At 41.1% G+C, this 19,896-nt stretch overlaps 2 protein-coding genes across 3 annotated transcripts in view; one reads left to right on the top strand and one right to left on the bottom strand.

The window, feature by feature from the left end:
* Positions 1–17,558, bottom strand: part of prkar1b (protein kinase, cAMP-dependent, regulatory, type I, beta) — an 82,562-nt gene extending 65,004 nt beyond the window's left edge. The window contains exons 1-2 of one of the 2 annotated variants that reach the window (XM_084744458.1): positions 17,297–17,558; positions 15,414–15,601 (exon numbers count right to left, since the gene is read on the bottom strand). In XM_084744458.1, the coding sequence (XP_084600584.1) occupies positions 15,414–15,587 (174 nt within the window). In that variant the 5' untranslated portion in view covers positions 15,588–15,601; positions 17,297–17,558. Of the gene's footprint in view, positions 1–2,110; positions 2,289–15,413; positions 15,602–17,296 lie in introns of those variants that run through there. The other variant, XM_084744459.1, reaches the window with a different exon arrangement.
* A 1,534-nt stretch (positions 17,559–19,092) lies between these two features.
* dnaaf5 (dynein axonemal assembly factor 5) overlaps positions 19,093–19,896 on the top strand; it is a 28,459-nt gene continuing 27,655 nt past the window's right edge. The window contains exon 1 of the mRNA XM_084744890.1: positions 19,093–19,640. Coding sequence (XP_084601016.1) covers positions 19,103–19,640 — 538 coding nt within the window. The 5' untranslated portion in view covers positions 19,093–19,102. The remainder of the gene's footprint in view (positions 19,641–19,896) is intronic.

The raw sequence follows: 19,896 nt of genomic DNA, 5'->3' as shown, positions 1-19,896 counted from the left end.
GATGATTAATAAGTTTAATCGACTGCACTAAGGACCCTCTTTCCTAACCAAGGAGGAATGCTCACATAATTAAGTCAGTAAGACTGGACTATGTTGTCAGAAGATCAGGACCGCCTATGTTATTTTTCATCTTGATATTTTACGAATGCATTGACAGAATTTCAGCTAACTTCGCAAAAATGACCATTTGGTCTCAAGGATGACCGGATTAGATTGGTCAAAACTCAAATGTCAATGTCACCTCGCCTCCATCTCACTGTCGTGAACCAGATATCTCAGGAAAGGATATTTGTTCAAATCTGGTACAAACACCCTCATGGACTCAAGGATGAACTGCTTAAATTTTGGTTGACAAAGGTCAAAGGGCACTGTGACCTCACAAAATATGTTTTCGGCTAGAACTAAAGAATTCATGTGCTAGTTATGACAATATTTCACACAAATGTCAAATTGGATACTCGCAGTGCGCAAATCTGTAAATAAATTACAGTTACTACTCATAATGTTGGTGACTGCAAAGGAGTTAAACATCCAAATATTGTTTTAAAGTTGCCTGGTGGAGATCTGCACCCTACTGAGTGCAATCTTTTAGTTGCTTAGTTGGTCAGCTGGACAACCAATCCCTGGTTCAGTCTTCTCAAGTGTGAAGATTTCTTGATTTTTCTGATACTTTTTCCACAATTTTCTGACATTTCATAGACCAAAACAATCAGCAGATTAACCGATAATGTTAATAATCATTAGCTGCAGCCAAGTTCAGTCTTTTTTCATTTTTGATTGCTCCTATTTATGAGGAAAAAAACAGTTTACTTAGGTTTTATTAGCTTATGATTCATCTGACTAATTTATTTTGGTTGTTCTAAGACAGTACCTCTTGTAAATTGTTTAAAGCATTTTGTATTCCAGGACTAACCTTTACTTATTTGATCAATCGATCAGTAACAAGGACAGCATTTCATTAAAGAAAGTCCTTGTTCACACCATCAGGTCACTACTGAGGTTTGTAGCACATTGTGTAATTCAAGTACCACAATTTTCTATGAAATGTAGTGAAGAAACTTTTTTCTTTGCAAAACAGGAGAGAGAAAACGGGGAAAAAAAAACTGAGACCTGGAGCAGCTGTGAGCAGAGTCATTACTGAGTGCCTTGAGCAGGGAGCAGAAATTGCTGCCACTTCTCTCTGCTCATATACTGACAGGGAGAGCAAGAGAGACCACCTGTGACAGAGAGATCGCAAAGACACACGGAGAGGTGGAAACAGTGAGGAGACATAATGTCATATTACCTGAAAACGGAGACAAACTGAACTGTCAGGTGCGGACCTCACAACTCAGCACTACTCTGCACGTTCTTTCTCAGCTAACTGTCTCAATCATCCCGGCAGCAGAATGTAATGAGGATGGGATACAAAACAGCAGCCAGCTACACTGTCGTCTAAAAGGCATTCATCAGCTTGCATTCACTCACTTTGAGTTGGTGTCCTTTTATCTTACACTCTCTTTGTCACAGTCTTTCTTCCCTCTGTCTGACTTTGTGTCTCTCCGGCTCATTACGTCCTGAGGTTACTGTGATGCTCTGTGTAAAACAACGTGATAATGCAGATCACACACATACACGCGCTTCTTGCTTACGCAGAGTCACTGCCTGAGGGAACATAGCCAGCAGGAGGAGAGGAGGGGAGCCAGAGAGCAGCGTCAACTCACACATACACACACAATCTCACAAACACATGCAGGGGCAGACTGCAGGGGGAGAGGAGGACTCACACGCTCAAGCTTAATTAAGGTGGCAGAGTCTGCAATCAGGTAACATACTACAATCTCTAAAGACAACAAAACAACACTTTACTGTCTTTCAAGCACTAAAAAATACATATTCTTTCTCCAAAAAAGACACAGCAACAAAGGAGACACTGTTAACATGCTGCTCTGTAGAACAGTTACTAATGGTCACTTAAATTCTCACACACAGCATCCTTACATTGCAACAAAACTTTACATGCTTTGACAACAAACAACATGTTACATCGTGCTCATTCCTGCCTCTATGTGAATGTGCCGGTTAGCTCTGGGAGGCTAACTACAGGCAGTTTGTTAGCAAAGGTATTTACCATGGCATGGAGGTCCCCTGGCCAGGCCTGCTGAGCGTCCCTCTGCCTGTCAGAGGCACCAGGCATCAAGTCAAAGTGTGAGTGTGTCAAAGTGTGCATGGGAATCAACACACATGGATCCCCATCTCATACACACCTGACACACATGTCACAGCGCAGCAGCATCTTGCCATACCAGCACAGCAACCGCTGTGTGTATGTGCTGTGTGTGTGTGTGTGTGGTGTGTGTGTGTGTGTGTGTGAGTGAGATAGAGAAAGCGAGAGAGTGCGAGTGGCAAAATGTCTGCAATCCCCACGACACAGCAGCTAAAGAACAAGACTACTGATGAAAACACTGATCACAGCAAAAAGCCTGTCTCTCCATCGCTCCTGCGCAACTCTCTGTCTCTGCTCTCCAGCCTCTCTCCCTCCCTCCCTCCCTCCCTCTCTCCCTCTCTCCCACCGCTCTCTCTCTCTCTCTCTCTCTCTCATGCGCACACACACACTCACAATCAGGTGGCGCAACGAGCGGGCTCCTCTCGCTTCCCCCCTGTCACTATGACAACTGGGCACCGTGAGCATCCTGAATAGTTGACGGTGAGTCTGAGCAGGAAGCAACGGTGGCTCGCACACCTACATCCACGCACACACACACCAGTTGTGACGCCTGTTGACAGATTGTCTCTCCGTCCTTCTCTCGCACTCACACATCTACAGTGATTCATTTCACAGAAGGGAAAACGTCACTTGCCTCAATACAGACTTCTGTTCTGACCAAATGGCGTGTGTGTGCGTGTGTTTTGCACCAGCGAATGGCTCCAGACGTTCCCAGGGATCCATCGTCATCCCATACATTCCTTGTGTGTGCCAGACACTGGTCTGTACCATGCAGTGTCTTTCTCACTCCCTACTGATCTCCTGCCCCACCCACACACTTTCCTCTTAGGTCAGAGGGTCAAGCATCAAGTGAGGACTTTGTGTCTGGCTCCAACAAGTCCTCATATTGTTCTGGGACCCAGGAAACACGCACAGTAGGACTTTTGATGGCATATAACAGGGTTTCCCCTACCTATCTAACTCAAAGGGGGGACACCTTTGTATTATTGGCCGCCGCCTTTGTTGAAATTCTGGGGAAAATGCAAAGACTTTTTTTACGCCAAAGCTTTGCGCTTACTTTCCCACATTAGTGAAAAATATGATTTAAAGAATTATAATTGAGAATTGGTCTCATGTAGCACACCTATTTTGTTTGCTAATGTGTAATTATTTACTTACAAATAAGACACACCTATTCATATTGGATTTTAGTGCTTTTTCTATTTTATATAAATAATTTTTTCAACAAAACAGCACATTTTGACCCAACTGTTCACTGGCCACATAGGAAAGCTCTTTCCCTCCATCATTCTTGTCTTCACTTTCTCATGATGTTCTGTGCTCTTTCATTTTTATCAAAAAACAGAGCCAGGTGAGTAAAGTGTGCAGAGAAATATTATGCAACCTGCCAGCGAGTGTTTACATGTTGGCAAAAATCTTTGTATTTTATCTTTTTGTTGCATCTTGGTATAAAATATGATTGATTTTGTCGTTTAAGTGCACTGTGTATACCACACATGCCAAGCTCTCCAGCTTGTGTAAATGTAAAAATGAGGCTTCATTAGTCCAAGGTAAGCTGAAGCATCTACAGCAGAGGAAAACCTTTTCGTGCTTTCGCTTTTCTGTAACAACACACAGGGCAGGCAGTTTGCAGTGCTGTTTATTATTCCCATGGCTATGTACAGTAGCCAAACAAAACACATCTGCAGTTGGCTTTTGCAACTGTTTTACCTCTGCGCTATCCTGTCTCAGTCTGAGGTCATTTCTATTTGAAACGACATTAAATATCTTTCCAAAAGCAGTCCAAAAGTCCTGCCATTGCTTCTATTTATTTACAGATATATTTTCTACTCTGTAATGAGTGCTATTACCCTTTGTCGGAGTCTCTTGCCCTTCTTTCCCTCCTTCTCTCCTCTGCTCTCCCTGCATCATCGTTGGCGGCTGGATGCCAAAGAGAGAGGACAGGAGAGGAGACAGAGGACACAAGCGAAACCAGGACACAAAAGCTCTGTGAAAAAGTGGGCTTTCCATTAGAGCCCCACAGAGGGACTGTGGGTCAGAGATTATCAGACAAAGAATGATGACGCAGACAAAAGAAGACACACATGCAATCCCCTGCACGCTCACTCAATTGAAAGCCACTGTTATTAAACCAATTTCCATTCATTAATGGATGATGAGTCATATTAAAATGGGTCTCTCCTATTTTGTTCACTCCCTGAACCAATTTGCACCAAGTAGATATGAACAAAAGTTATGACTAACTCTCATCCTAATAGCTATGACTAACCAATATTAATCAGCCCAACCACCCATCATGCTCAGCACTAAAGTACTGAACCCATCAGAGGGGATCAGTGGGCTTGCAACACGAATCCATCAAAATATCTTTTTTTTTCCATGAAGTTCATTTGTGATATTAGTTAGAGAAAAGGTAATATCCACAAGTGGTTACCTTAGGTAGCCCTCATCGGGTGATGCAGACAATTTCACTCTCCACTGCCAGGGCTGAAAGCATGTGAGCGAACCAAAAACAACAAGGTGCTGCACAGACACATGCGTGCACATACACACACACAGGTAATGAAGCATGGAGAAATGATCCACCAGCAGAGCTAACAGTCTACTCATCACTTTGTTCCACACCATTACAGCACCACAATGGACAGAAGGTTCGCTGTGTCTATGGGGAGTGCTGACCTCTTGGCTATGAAATGACAGTCACTCTCTTCATGGTTGCAACCACACAAAAATTTCCCTCGCTATTCTAACTCCCCATTGGCAACATCAGTTCTCTAATTTTAACCCTCAAATCTACCTGCAAAAAATTTAACTGTTATCAAACAGCAAGTCTATATTTTCACTACAACCAAATTTTAATTTACAGTCATAAAATTAGAAGAGTGCACTAAGTAGAGTGCAGATCCCCGTAGGCAACAGATGGTGAAGCACCTGCTGCAATGTCACCACAACTGCCAACAGAGATTTGCAAAGTTCCATCAACATTAAAATTATCTCTGCATGCGTTGTTCTGAGCTGAAACAAGATTTTAAAACCGAAGCAGCTGATGATCACTTGAGGCCCCTTGCGGTCAGTTAAGAAGAGTGAGAAGTCATCTGTCAGTGGTCATCAGAGCAGTCAGAAAACAGAATTACTGCTTCACAGTTGTATGTCTTCACCAACCAGCCAAGTTACAGTTAACATCCATCCGTGTCTGAACTCACATAATGTATGAAGACATTGAAATTCCCTCCAAGCATTTCTGAGATATTGCCTTCACAAGAACAGAACAGACATGAGGTCACAGTGACCTTGACCTTTGACCACCAAAATCTAATCAGTTCATCCTTCATTCGTGATCATTTATACCAAGTTTGAAGAAATTCCCTCAAGGCGCTCCTGAGATATCACATTCACAAGAATGGGATAACCTGAAAACATAATGTCTGACGATAATGTTTTCCAAGGTTTTTCTAAAATTGAGAATCGCAGAGTCATGAATGTGCACAAAAATTAGACTGAGTGATACAGTTTGATTCGATTTGCTGCGGACAAGCTTTAGGTCTGTTTATAACTCACGCACACACTCACTTTCGCATGCACACACAGAAGCAATTGTATGATCCCCCTAGCAGGGATAATAAAAATCGAGTGAAGGGCAGGTTTTTCCCAGTGCTCTCTTTTTCTCTTTCCCTCTTTTCTCTTTTCTTTTCCCTCGATTCACCCAAGTCACAGAACCTGACATGAAAAAAGAAACATTCTCAGAAAAGCAAGTGGCCCTGCGATAGCCCTGGTTTTCCGCTACTGTGGGAACATGGTGATGCAAAAAACAGGCTACATGGAAGAGGACTCGTTCCCTCTGTGGATATTAATGGCTCATTGTAAGGTAACGAAAACACAACAATTTCTATCTTCAGGTGATTATCCACCAATGAAAACATAATTTTGAATATTATATGCCATTTCTGCCATATTCTGCCAATAGATCCCAATAAATCTTACACAATTTGCTGACTAATCAAGAAAATAATGTTCTGAGCAATGGAAAGACTTGATGCAGCCCTAGAATTTTTATGCAGTCTACTAGTAATAACAAATGAAGCTGCTATACTAATGCTGTGTCTGGATGTAACCAAAATATCTGCTTGGGCAAACATCTTTTGCTTAAATCCTGTGTAGCCTCTTTACATGTCTGTATAACTCTCCATCTCAGAGCTTTACATCTTAGTGCTGTACACCTGACACCTTCTCTCTTTCTCTCACAATGATCACAGATTAGTTAGTGAGGGAGGAGGGATGCAACGGGCAGATGAGAGAGGACAAAGAAGGACCACCAGGGAAAGAGGGGCTGGGGGTCCAATTTACCTGGGAGAGCCCCAGGGTGGGCCATGGAGGAGGTTTAGGCTCGGGTCACTGCGTGCACCCTGAGCTGATTTGACAGAATACCCTGCTCCCAACATGGTGGTGATGACAAACAGAGGCTGGAGACACTAATTACACTGTTACAAAACTTGCTCTATGCCGACACACATCACTGGCACACGAGTGGGTTAATCTAAATAGTCATAAAATAGAACACGAGGAAGACAGGGACAAGTAAAAGAAAGGTTGGATAGAAGAGGATGGGGGAGATCCAAACTTTCAACTAATTCTCCTTTAATGCTTTCAGCAGACTCAACAAACAATCAAACCCTCATGACAAATTGTCAATCAGAGGCCCTTAAAGGGACTGGTGGATTTGTTATGATAGGTCCTGCTGACAGCTGAGTGGTTGGCAGCACAGAAAGGCTTCTCTTCTTACAGGGGACGGGGAGAGAGTGGCTGATTGACTGATAGACTGACAGACGGAGAGTCTGAGGTACTCTCCCATCATGCAAAGTGATGTGATCTTTCACAAAAAGAGTCGATGCAGCAGACATTGCATTTGTTTTGCTCAACATGCTTTATGATATTATGGGAAACTAGACAACAGTATATGATCAATTCAACACTGGCCTACATACTCTTTCTGTCAGGGATATATCCTTCCTGAAGCTCTGTTGTTACACTGAAAACAAAAGATAGAGGAAAAGACTAAGGTTAAAGGGGTTTGGAAATAGTGATTCTATTTAAAGGCATACTATGCAGAATTTTACTAAAAAACTAAAATAAAAAACTCACATACAAATAATCCCTCTCAATAATCACTTATGAGCCGCGAGACGTGTGCGGTGTTGTCTGCTTCTGCAAAAACCCTACCCTCTACTGGTATTTTCTTTTATTTTCTCATTATTTTGCTGTGTTTGGGATGTTTCTGGGCATCTGCCTTTGGGCAATGCTGTGTAGCTCCAGGCCAGTAGCAGCACACAGTGTCACGTCGGGACTCTAAAAAAAACATAGCTACAAAACAGCTACAGCGCTGTCTATGGCGCTCTTCTCTGCTCGCTGTCTGTGAGAGCTGCAGCAAGACACACACACACACACACACCGCGTCAGAGCTGACTGATGACACACAACATCGCAACAAAATGAAGGTTTGCTTTGGCTGCATTCACACAAAATACGGCTTTGTGCAGAGTGTTGTGCAGGATGTTTTATTTAATTTAATGCTTTCTTCTAGCCAACGCCGCTCTCTCTCTTAATTCACTTTCCTGCTCGCTCGACCAATGCTGCTGTCATTCTCCCTCTCATTCGTTCAGTCAGGGAAGAGGAGCCAACTTTGAATGATGTGTTTACAAGCAGCCATCAATGAATCCTGCACACTGTACCTTTACATACCACTCTTCTTAAGGTCTTTACAGAGTGCTTAGAAAAGTGCAATAAGTACATTATAAGTAAATTTTCTGCTTTCCTTTGTTTTATGTGATGGCAAACTAAATATCTTTAGATTTTGGTTACACAAAACAGAACACAAATCATGATTAGATACAAACCTATAAGATATAATGCACATCAAATAAATGCCCACCGAAAAGAGGCTTTTAATTGACATTTAAAATACTCTGAGTGGAGTCTTGATCCTAGGACTCCTGTTGGAGGCTACTTCAGATTCAGAACTGAGAGTTAAGCTATTTCTGATGCCCCAAAGGTGCGCATTTGTACATATAATCTATATAAGAGTTCGTAAATATAGTTTATAGCTAATTGATTTAACAGCCTTAAACAATACAACCATGTTTGAATGCATTCTAAAGGCAACAAATGGATTCTGTTTTCTTTAGTTCTGGTTTGGGATGAAGAAATGGACACAGTGAAGTATGGAAACCATGAAAGACTGAAAGGATGGGACAGGATACTAGTGAATAAAACAGATGAAGTGAAGTGAAAATGGATGAGACTTGCGTGAACATGGCTGCTGAAGAACAAGAGAGGGGAAAGGATATGGTGACAAGAGGGATAAGGGAGAAATTATATAAAGCCAGGAGTGAAGCATGAGACACAAACTTATGACAGCCCTGTGAGCATGAAGAACACAGGGAGCATTCTGCTAATCGTAGCAACACATACCAACGCACAAACACAACCACAAATAGATATACACATACACAGAGGATGCAGAAACTGTTCAGCAACTTGTGAATGCAGATATTTAAGGATTTAAGGATCAGTAGAGATCGCTCAAAATATATTTTCCCACTAACATACTAATGGTTGCTATGGAGAGTTTTGTGTTTTGGTTTTAGTTGGCAAAGTTTTGAGATTGTTTCCTGTGAAAAGCTTCCCCGATCAAAATAATATAAAGACTGGAATTTTGTTTGTGATGCTAAATAACTGAAGACCTCCACAGAACTCAATAACAACAGCATCACAAAATACGACAAAGCACCATTTGCAATCGATTCAACTGAGTCTTGAATTGAGATCACAGAACAGTGCAAAGGCATGTAGTCACCCAAACCTGGTGCTCACGTCCAAACACCATACGCATACAGATGGAGTTGAGGAGTGACGGCTGTCACGAACATTTGGTTCCCAGTGCAGGTGGTATGTACAGATCAAAGTGTTGTGTGCTGTCAAAATTGCAGTAGGAGACAGATGCATCTGAAGTCATCAGAAATGTTCTCACAGAAAGTAAGATAAAGAAACAAAGTGCCCCAAAATGAAGCAGATATAAAATCTGAGAAGTGATTTGACTTTTATCTGGCCATACAAACCCAGTGATCTCAGCTGCCGGCAAACACTTCTGAGCCTTGGGAAAATGCAACGTGCCTAATGCAATAAAACATCTGCGGTGGCAGCTGCCCACTTGATACACTGAGTGACATATCCACACTCACACATTCAGTCCTGACACTTTTAGCTGGTGCTGCCAGTTGGACAGATCTGTGAAGATACAAAGCTGATAAGAAAAAGTCACTAGTTATGGTTTAGTGCAGCATTCATTTGACCATCTTCATCTTCATTTGTGCACATGATGGCACGTGGCAAAAGGACTGCAACAATAAACCTTGTGTATTAGAAAGTCATTCTTTGTTCATCGCTGTATCTGCTGTTCATGAGCTGTAATCTCCTCCAACAACCTTTTGTATTAATACAAAACAAACTCACTAAACGGTTATGCCACAAACCTGCAGCAAATAATAGTGTCAAACACACAAACAAATAGGAAACATCTGTTAGAAGACAGTTCAGTTCGAATACTTAACAAACTCAGCTGGGTTGTGACAGAAATGTTGTCTTTTTACCTTGTAGTGTGCCAAAAATTGAAGTTCCCTTTCGCAATTGCAAACTGAGCTGAGCTGATAGAGACGGGGAGATGAGAACACCCATCTGAAGCTACTGTTGTAGAGATCAAAGGCATCATTACCGTGCATAAATAGGCAGGATGAAAGCTAGTGAGACGCCTGTTATTTTCCCATTCACAACGTCAGCTGAGGACCAAAGACGTGTTATTATATCGAAACAAAAGTTAAAAACAAACTAGTCAGACTGATGATTTAGTGTGCTCTCAAGTGTGCATGTGTCTGTGTGTGTGTGTGTCGGAGATGTGTGAGAAAGAAAGAAAGAAAGACAGACAGAAAGAAAGAAAGAAAGTGGGGGAAAAAACACAATATCAAAGAATAAGCCTGTGTCAGCGGATGATGAAGAGACAAGACATTTTCCAGATAAGGTTGTGAGTGCCGTATGAAAGCGATCCTGTGCAGATATGAGATGAGGTTAGGTCTGGCAAATGGGGAGAAAGAATATCCCGGTGATCTAATTCGCAAAACCTGAACACATGACAAGAGAGATGGAATAAACTTTGTGAATAAAGGGCTCATTGAACAGAGGATAGACTACAGTCTATCTATCCTCTACTGTTGCCTAGGTTACCGCCTCTAGTGGGCGACGAGTGCTGACGAAAATGGCTGAGCGAGAAGAAAGAGAAACACAGACAAACATGGAGGGAGAAGTACAGAAGAAAATGTGATGACAAAAGTGTATTTTCTCTTTTTATCTCTTTGTGTTGAGAGCGAGATCTTCCTGTCCTGTGAGACTGCTGGAGTCAAGAGACAAAACCTGACACCTTAATTCAACAAAATGCTTCAGTACGGTGTTTTGCATTTAAAATTTGTCCTCCTCTGCTGGACGTTTTTAGACTCAGAGACAAAAGATTTTAATACATTAAGATGGATATTTTGGGCAATATAACACAGATAAAGCTTAAGAGTAACAATGCAAAATTTAGAAAATAAGATAGAGAATTAAATCCAGATTAAATGGACATGGCTTGTTGAACCAAATATTGTCCTTAAAGGTACCCTGCGCAGGGGGAAAGGAGCACGGTAAGCCTCTTAAATAACTGGGACACCACAAAAACATACAGTACACGGCCTGTTTCAATTCCATGAATGACTGACCTCACAACACAAGCGCGGATTTAGAGGGCTTGACTGAAATAGCGTTGGGCAACTGTGCACCTTAAAGAGCTGAAGGCCTGCAGAATCAAATGCATATTGTAGTGTCAATACGTGCACACATTCATTGTATAATTTACGTTAATTAATCAAAAATGGTACACCAGTTACCAGGCTATATAAATATTGGCAAAACAGGTATAAAAATTGTGTGCTTGTCTACACAATTCATTGGTATTCAAAGTTTATAGAACCCTTTTTTCTGGTAAACATTATGACTTTTTTGTGGGCAGATCTTAGGTAGAGGGGAAACTATTCCCTAAACAAATTAGCACACTAACAGTTAACACTTGCTACCAAGTTTTGTTGGCTTTTTTCTTAACAATGGCTGAAGTTTTTCTGAATATGTACAGCCAATCAGTCTGGACTGCAAGTTTTGAAAATGTTCACATTAACCAACAGGACCAGATTGATTTTCAACAATTGGCACAGGGTTGGACGGGGAGTGGATGAATATATTGCCGGATCATGGCCGGATGTGTTTTTGGTGGTGATTTTTGTCATTTTATTTTGCTAACTTAGTGGTTTGCACAAGGGACAAGCACTGCTCTGGATCAGGATGGTACACTCGGCTGGAGGACAGTGCACCGAGTCAGGAGGACAAGCCAGAGGACAACAGACTGTAGACTGTTTTGACATCTATCAAGGCGAATATGGATCCATTTCAACAAGACCAGAGTTGATGATTGTTATAGCAGTGGAAAGACTGGCAGTTTTGGTGAGTTTTATTCTGTTTCTGTCTGTCGATTTTAAATGAAGTGTGTTTCACAGAGTACAAGGCAAGAAAATAGGTGTGAGGATATTTCCTTACATGACATTTGGTGAGTTGATTTTGCTTATTTTGTCGCAGCCGCAACCCAGCTTGCATGTTATCGTGTTTAACGATAGTTAAAGTTTTTGACTGGGGGTTGACTGGCAGTGACAAATAGTGTGCTATAAGATTTCAAATTAAATTTCAGCCTGATTATTTGGCCTGTAGAATGAGATGGAGTGGGTTGACCAACACAATTTTTCATCCCACTGGGAGGACACTATAATCAGAGCCAACAGATGGATGCAGGGGTGGAGAAAGGGCTGATTAAATACTAATGTAAGCAGCAGCAGTTAAAATAGTGTAAAGAAAAGTGTAGCTGCAGCAGCAATAGAGTTTAAATAGGGAGCCAAAGTCTGCACTTCTGAGACCTTACTTCAGAAAATACAAATATGAACAGTAGTCAGTGGCAAATAATGTTTTGATCCCATCTGAATTATGCAATGAATTACACAAATATTTGTCAATTCAAACAAGAATTTTACAAATCAAGAATGTTGTTCTTTCTTCCAAAACTATTTAAGTATCAGACTGTGAAGGTGTTGCTCGTGCTTTTGCATCCGGGCTGATAAAAAGACCAGTAGCTGCTGGATAAAGTACTTCAGGTAAGATAACTTTTCAGTAGAGATGTTGGTGTGGATGTTGTATATTGTGCAAGAGATATACAAGAGGTGAAGGTAACTGAGTGGTTTCACACAAAAATAAACTCAATCATATGTGTAATTCAAGACACAATTCTAACAGGAGCAAAAATGTATTTATCTCTCTCCATTGACTACCAAAGTAAGGTCCAATCAGGGATACCAGAAGGGAATGGCCTTCATCTCTTTCTATATAAATTGACCTATTGCACAAGTTGTGACAGATAAGTGCTGCAGAGAGTGGAACTTGTCACATGCAATACTGTATTTCACCAGTAACGATGACTTTTTCCTTTCCCAGCCACTTACACAGATTGCAGTGGTGCAGCTCGACACTAGAGCCCAGTCTTATCCATGCTAGCTATTTAGATAATGTAATAAATCCTCCTATATAAATTCTCTTCCATGCTCCCTTCTAAATCAGAATACCAGCACATGAATATCGTAAAGTTTACAGCTACTTTTCATCGATGTACAATAAATTTTCCTAGCATGAAAGGTTTTCAGTCACAACAGGAAACCTTTGAGGCTCATTTGTTTCACATAGGAAAAGTGTGCAGTGTGTCTTTTACAGGGGTAATGATGAATCACTTGCACCTTGCTACTGTATGCTTCTGCTGAGCACTATCACATCCATTAGTATTCATACTGCCTCTCTCACAATGCAGCATCACAGTCTCCGCAAACAGCAGCAGTAGCTCCACTATGAATTCTGCGCTCATGTTGATGCTCTGTGTGCTTGAGCACAGAGCTCTGTGAGGAGCACTGCTCCAGATTCTGACAGCAGATAGATGCAAACACATGAATGAAGTGTGGAGGGCATATTAGCACAAAAAGAATAGCCTGACCTTAAACTTCTTGTATGTTTTGTCCTACAACCTCGACTTGTTGTACGTGCAAAATGTTGCTTGTTTTACTAGTCTCTCTGGATGAATAAATACCAGGGTAATGCATGATGCCTGAATAAACATAACTTATGTGAACACACAGGCAAAGAATACCTTGTTTTAAAGGAGAATCTATCATACATTTACTTGTAAACATAAATCAGAAAATGACCATGATATGCCATCAGAGATTAAGCAAACTGCAATAATGGAATTAATTATTTATTCATTAACAGATTTTATAATTAATTTGATACATTTTTATTGTATCATTGACACTTTGGCAATATTATTTGCAAAACAATCAACAATGCTAATAAAGAATATTGAATTGAACTGAATTTATTAAGGGGGAAACAACTTGCTTCACCCATAGACTGTATATTAAATAGGATTTCAGCCTATATATTATACAGTCTGTGGCTCAAACTTACAAACTTAACATTAACTGACTAATCTTTGCACGTGCAGTTGCTACATATTGCCTTTATTCCTTTAACAATATGAAGCCTTTGATTTTTGAGAGAAACAAATATTGTGGAAAATAGCACTTGTCATGTTAAAACCTGATCAGATGACTCTCACATGCTAACACACACACACACACACTCACACACATCACTGCAGCATGGATGGAGACCCTCCTCTGGGCATCTAGATGGTGAACTTCAGCGCTGCTGCATCTGATATCGATCACACAATCACTTCTCTTGTTTGAGACTTCTTACCAAAGCCTAAACTCTCCTCAGGCCATCGCTGACAGCCTACAGCTCCAACTCATACACCTTTATGACCTATTTGTAACAGAAGTTTAAGAGTAGAGCCCATTGTTTGAACAAGCAAATCTTATGATCCACTCATGAGCAAACTATCCATCTGCGTCTCTGTTTGATCAAAGTCAAACATTGGGAAAGAACATCCGTTTAGGCTAAATTCTAGGAAACCTATTTCGGAGGCAACTTAACTTGCATATTAAGCACAATAACAATTTATCTGTTCATCCTACGATTCTTCATAAAAGGCTGAAAACTCTGACGATCTTAGTTGCGTTTGCTTATGTCCTTAATTCCACAGTATGGTGTGCATCCTAGTGGATTCCAGGTTAATTAGCTCTAAAAGCAGCTAATAAATATTGCAGTAAAAAGAATCGAGCCACTGTGGCAGCGCCAGCCTGAGCCAAGACATGAGGTGAAAAGAGACAGATGCAAAAAACACAGACACTCTCCGAGTAGTCAAGTTGTTTGAGAATTGGGCATTGGGAATGCACTACCGAGGTTACCCCTGTTTTAACCTGTTTTCTAGTTATGATCTTTCTTTTCCTTCTTCTCACAAAACCTACTTTCCTCTCTGTACCTGTTATCTTTTAATGGATGTGTCACCTCTTTTGTCTCTCTGCTAAAAGACAGACAGACAGATAGACAGACAGGCAGATACAGACAGTCTGTTCCCTGATCCTGCAAAGAGGACACTGGCCTTTTATGGGTGCTCCTCTCAAATTCCCAGATGGATTCTCCCATTATAGGATGAAAAATGAAAGCTCTACAGTTTGAGAACACTTTTTTTTAGCACAGTAGCTAACTGGGATGTTTGTTCATATGTGATGACGATACAATATAATAAAAAGATACAAGTTATTTTTAAAAAATCTTTTGTGTACAATGTACTGTACACATGAAATTACAACATACTTGTGTGACATGTGTATCCACAACATTAAATCACTTCCACCTTGTCATAAAAACTCATATCAATCATTTGCATTGGCTGTATTATGATGCATAGTGAAAAAATGTTAACAGAGGAGAAATCTCAAGAATCACTACTTGATAAATAGCACACACTGGAATGAATATTCAGGTCACATCTCAGATTAAAAGTGCATTACAATTTACAACTTCAAGCTCGCTACAAAAGATTTCAGGCAACACAGAACTTCACAGTACAAATAGAGAGGCTCACACTAACAAACCAAACCAGAAAGTCATATGAACACAAAACTTTGATATCACCAACCTTCTCCAGCTTTTCAAAATGCTCCCGCAGGAACTTCATAGGACGCTCAGGCTTAGCGATGCAGAGGTTCACAATGCACTCTTTGAGGATCTGCTGGATGTTGTGCTTCTGCACAAAAATTTCACAGCCCTTCAAACTCTCGTCTTCTTCCAGAGTGGAGGAGGAGGTGGCCATCTTATCTTTTATCTCTGTGGCAGTGGGAGAAAACAGGGTCGACCATGAGAGGAGGGGAGGGAAAGCAGAGTTGAAGAAGGGGGTAGAGGGTAGCAGGGGAGGGGAGAGGGTTGAGGAAAACAGAAAGGACGGGGGGCAAAATGCAGTGCATACAGTATGATAAGAGGAAAGAATGGAGGAAAAATGGATCGTGGGAAGGAGGTGAGTGAATAATTCACACCCTGTTGTTTATGTTTCCTATCAAGGACCTCATGACATGAACTCTTGTCTGTGCACTAAGCAGACAGTGTATGATGGGGATAATTTCTGCATGTGTATGTTCCCTTCCTTAGTTAGAAAAGATCACTTTGTAAATACCAATAATAAAGTTGGTACATGAGTTATACATGACAATACACACCATGAGACGATAAATTGGTCAAATGCTAACAGAGATATTGTGTTTACACTAGGACTGCCTAATAAATTGAAATATTACTGAAATCATAACATGGCCAAATGCAATATCCGCTCCGATTTTCTGATGAGGGAAAATTGTGTGACAAAACAGCATTAGACTGAAGTACTGTAGTGCTGCAGAAATGCCCTGAATTTTTAGGATTTTTGCACTGATGTGATTAAATGCAGTACCTTGATTTGTGAGGTATTATATTGGCTGGTTAGCCAAAATAGACATGATGTTTCGCATGGCGTAGGTGTTGTTTTTTCCTGGTTTTAAAGGCTGCATTACAGTAATGTGATGCAATTTCCTAAACCTACCAGACTGATTATTTATCAAACATCTCACTGTGTTAATATTTTTAAAACCCTCTAAAATATTGTCATATTTGATTTTGTCCATATTGCCCAGCACTACTTTTACGCCTATATACAGCTGAGTAGTTTAATCTACAGCAATGCATCATATATTGTAAGATCATCATTATTGGAGGATTTACGATATTTTATGTTAAGGAAAATGCATAAGCCAACATATATATCACACATCACAATGTTATTTATAACCATATTGCCCAGTCCAATGCAGGTGACATAAGGAGGACATTACACTTGCTTACATTTACTAAGGGTGCACTCCTCATGCACAATTGATGCATTACAAGTGCATGACCAGATATGCTTTGTGGATGAAAATGGGCATGAACTGAGCATGAACCTTTTCAATACTAGGGCTTTAATGGTTATAATGTCATTTGTAAAAGTAAACACTTAAGCAGGTGGAGGCGAAGCAAATTATACAGCGATCTGACAACAGTTATGATTATGTCAGGCTATAGTGTTGTCAAATAACAGCAGTATGTGTCTCATAGCAAGCCAGGAAGCTGAGCAGGTGTAGCTTTTAACTACTCCGTACCACTTCCTCAAAGGGAAATCACGTCTACGATGTGGCTTTTTACTACATAATAAATCAAAATCGGTCATGACTTCAGGACATGACATCTACCGAGTGCACTTCCCTCACAGCAAACAGCAAAGCAGTGCCCACATATGATAATTTTTACCATGTTTACTGTTGATCTAGTGATGAAACTCAGCACCTGTTTAACAGACAGCTAACCCAGCTAGCTTTGCTAACCTTACAATGACAACCAAACCACAACGAAGGGGGGAAATACTGCGGCGTAAACGCTATCGAGGGCCTGGTCTGCACCGTTAAACCGTGTTCATAAAAACACGGCCCGGGTCGATGCTGGCGCTGGTGTCCCTACCGTTGTTTTTGTAGGATGCTCAGTGAGAAAACACCTCGCTGGTGGCGGCGGATTGGTGAGGTGCCGTTTGTCGGATGGGATGCTGCTGCTGCTGCTGCTGCTGCTGCTCTGCCTCTCTGCTCTCTCTGCGTCAGTCCCGATGACGTCAATCTGTCATCTTCTCGACCGCAGCGGCGCTCTCTCGAGGCCAGCAGCAGCGAGCACGCGCCGGCCCATTTGCAGGTAAAACATATTTAAAGGAAACATCCACTCTAAAAAAACCAAAAAACACTGAGGATGAAGTGGGTGTATTTCAGTTGTATTAAACAAGTAGTCTGGGTTAATCTATTTTACACTGGTGCAGTTGCCATTTTTGCCACATCTGCAGGCTGGGAAAAAAATGAAAACCTGAAACAAGTTGCAGTCAGTCTGTCTGCACAAGATACCATCAGGTGTGTTTGGCCTAAGCACACACATCTCCACAATCAGAAAACACCATCGTTTATGTTAAGTCTTCCCCACACAGGAATGTTAATTAGCAAATTGTCCTTTGAACATATTTTAGATCAGCAATAAAGTGTAAATATTAAAGTTAAAAACCTTTCATTTATGTTAAACAGCGTGTGTGTGTATATATATATAATCATGAATAAGGAATTATTAATATAATTATAATTCATAATAAATCTCAATAGACCTGTAAAGTGTGCATGGGGCGGGATCACAGCTTTCAGATCGTCTTTAACAGATCAGTCAGCATGACAGCTGGAGCAGCTGTAGTGCGTGTTTATTAGAATCCAGAAAATAGAAGATTAAACAAATATGATCTATGACATACAAAGGTGTTTCAGTGTAAATCATAACCAGTTACATATCTGCACGTCATTAACTGTTCATGTTGTATTCATATACATCATTGTATTACTTTTTGCAAGTTTTAATGTAAAATAAACTATTTGCATGACGCTGCTTTAGAGACGACCCGCTTTAAGTGTCTCCTGTGTGTCCTCCTGGTAAATCCGCTGTCATTCTGCCAACGCCTGAACTCGCCGGTGATTTAATGAAGGTCCAGTACTTGGACGCAGCTGATAGGCGAGTCCTGCTGTGGGGCGGGACTGGGCAGGATATCCCTGCGCTCCTGGCACAAGAAAGCAAAGGTGGAATAAACTTTGACACTATGGATATTTCCACACAGGTACAGTTGCAGCTGATTGGAACAGTGGGATTTGGATTTTTCTGATGTCCCAATATCCCTATTAATAATGGGTGAGTGAGATATTATAATGTTTCCAATACACATCTGTTAGCCCTTCTTTCAAATAAGGCAGAAAAATCTCAATTAATATTCATTCAATCAACCTAAACCCACAGATTTACACACTATTTTAAGGTCAATGGACTGACCCAAGTGCCACGTGTTGACAGTGTCAAGTCTTGATGTCTTGATTATGTCCTGGAATAATGACTATACTGTGAAATACCCTTATTCCCTACCACAGCGATACAGATACATATGCATACGAATACAAATGACAGGCATCTGAATATCTTGCTTGTGTCTATCTTGCTCCCTTTAAAAATTTATATTGTCATTTAAATTGTAATTGCAATTTGGCGTTATATGAAACAATTCATTTCGTATTTTTATGTCGTTTTCATTCAGTTTTGTCGACACAAATGTGAACATTTTGACTTGAAAGAGGAGAGAGCTTGAAATAAGAGTGTGTGTTGTGAGTGCGAATAAAGTTTTAGATTTTGAATCGGAAGCTATCGTAAAGCAGTCGTTTGTTTGTCGTGCAGCTACAGGTTGCCATAACGACGGTCAAGATGGCAGCGATGGCGGCCGGAGACGAGCATGCTGCTTCTGAAGTTTTGCGAGGACTCGCTAGACATTTAAACTGTCTAAATGAAGACAATAAGTCGACAAGAAAGAGGGCTCTGGAGTTAATTAAGAGGGAGACTGTAGATAAAGGACTTTCCAGTGGAGTCCTACAGGAGCTTTTCTCCGCCCTCCTCAAGCCTCTCCTCAAATGTCTGTCAGACCCGATGGAAAGATGCCGAGAAACGGCGATAGCGATTTTAACAGAGTTTATTCGTTGTGTGCCTAAACCGGAGGAGTCGCTGCCTTATCTCATGCCCTGTCTGGCGCAGAGGCTCGGGGAGAAAGAGATTCTGGAGCCGGCGGAAGAGCTTCGGCTGTCGGCCGTGGAGATGTTGACTTTGACTGTGGAGGTGTGCGGGAAGCATTTAGCGCCGTATCTCAACGAAATGATCAGTATATTGCAGAAAACCATCGTCGACCCTTTCCCAGATGTCAAAAGAGAAAGCTGCAAATGCACTATAAACTTTGCGAAGAGTGTGCCAGGTTCGTTAATTTTTTTGCTGTTGGTGAAGTCTGTTGCCATGGTTTCGACGCACGCAGACATGTTTACTATGGAAAAAGCTCTCTTTCCTGTCCTGCGCAGCTGCCTGACCCTCACTTACACACAGTGGCTGAACTACACGCACTGGCCACTTCAGTAGGTGCACTTGTACAGTCTAATGTGATCCAATACGACTGCTCTGCCTGTCTGCTCTAACTGAACATTATTGTCTTTGTTAAGGCAGAGTTTATGGCAGAG

Source organism: Lutjanus erythropterus, chromosome 19 (genome assembly GCF_056507025.1).
Source record: "Lutjanus erythropterus isolate fLutEry1 chromosome 19, fLutEry1.hap2, whole genome shotgun sequence".
Classification (NCBI taxonomy): domain Eukaryota; kingdom Metazoa; phylum Chordata; class Actinopteri; order Lutjaniformes; family Lutjanidae; genus Lutjanus; species Lutjanus erythropterus.
Note: the sequence above shows the minus strand (reverse complement) of the source record. Positions and strands in the feature narration are given on the sequence as shown.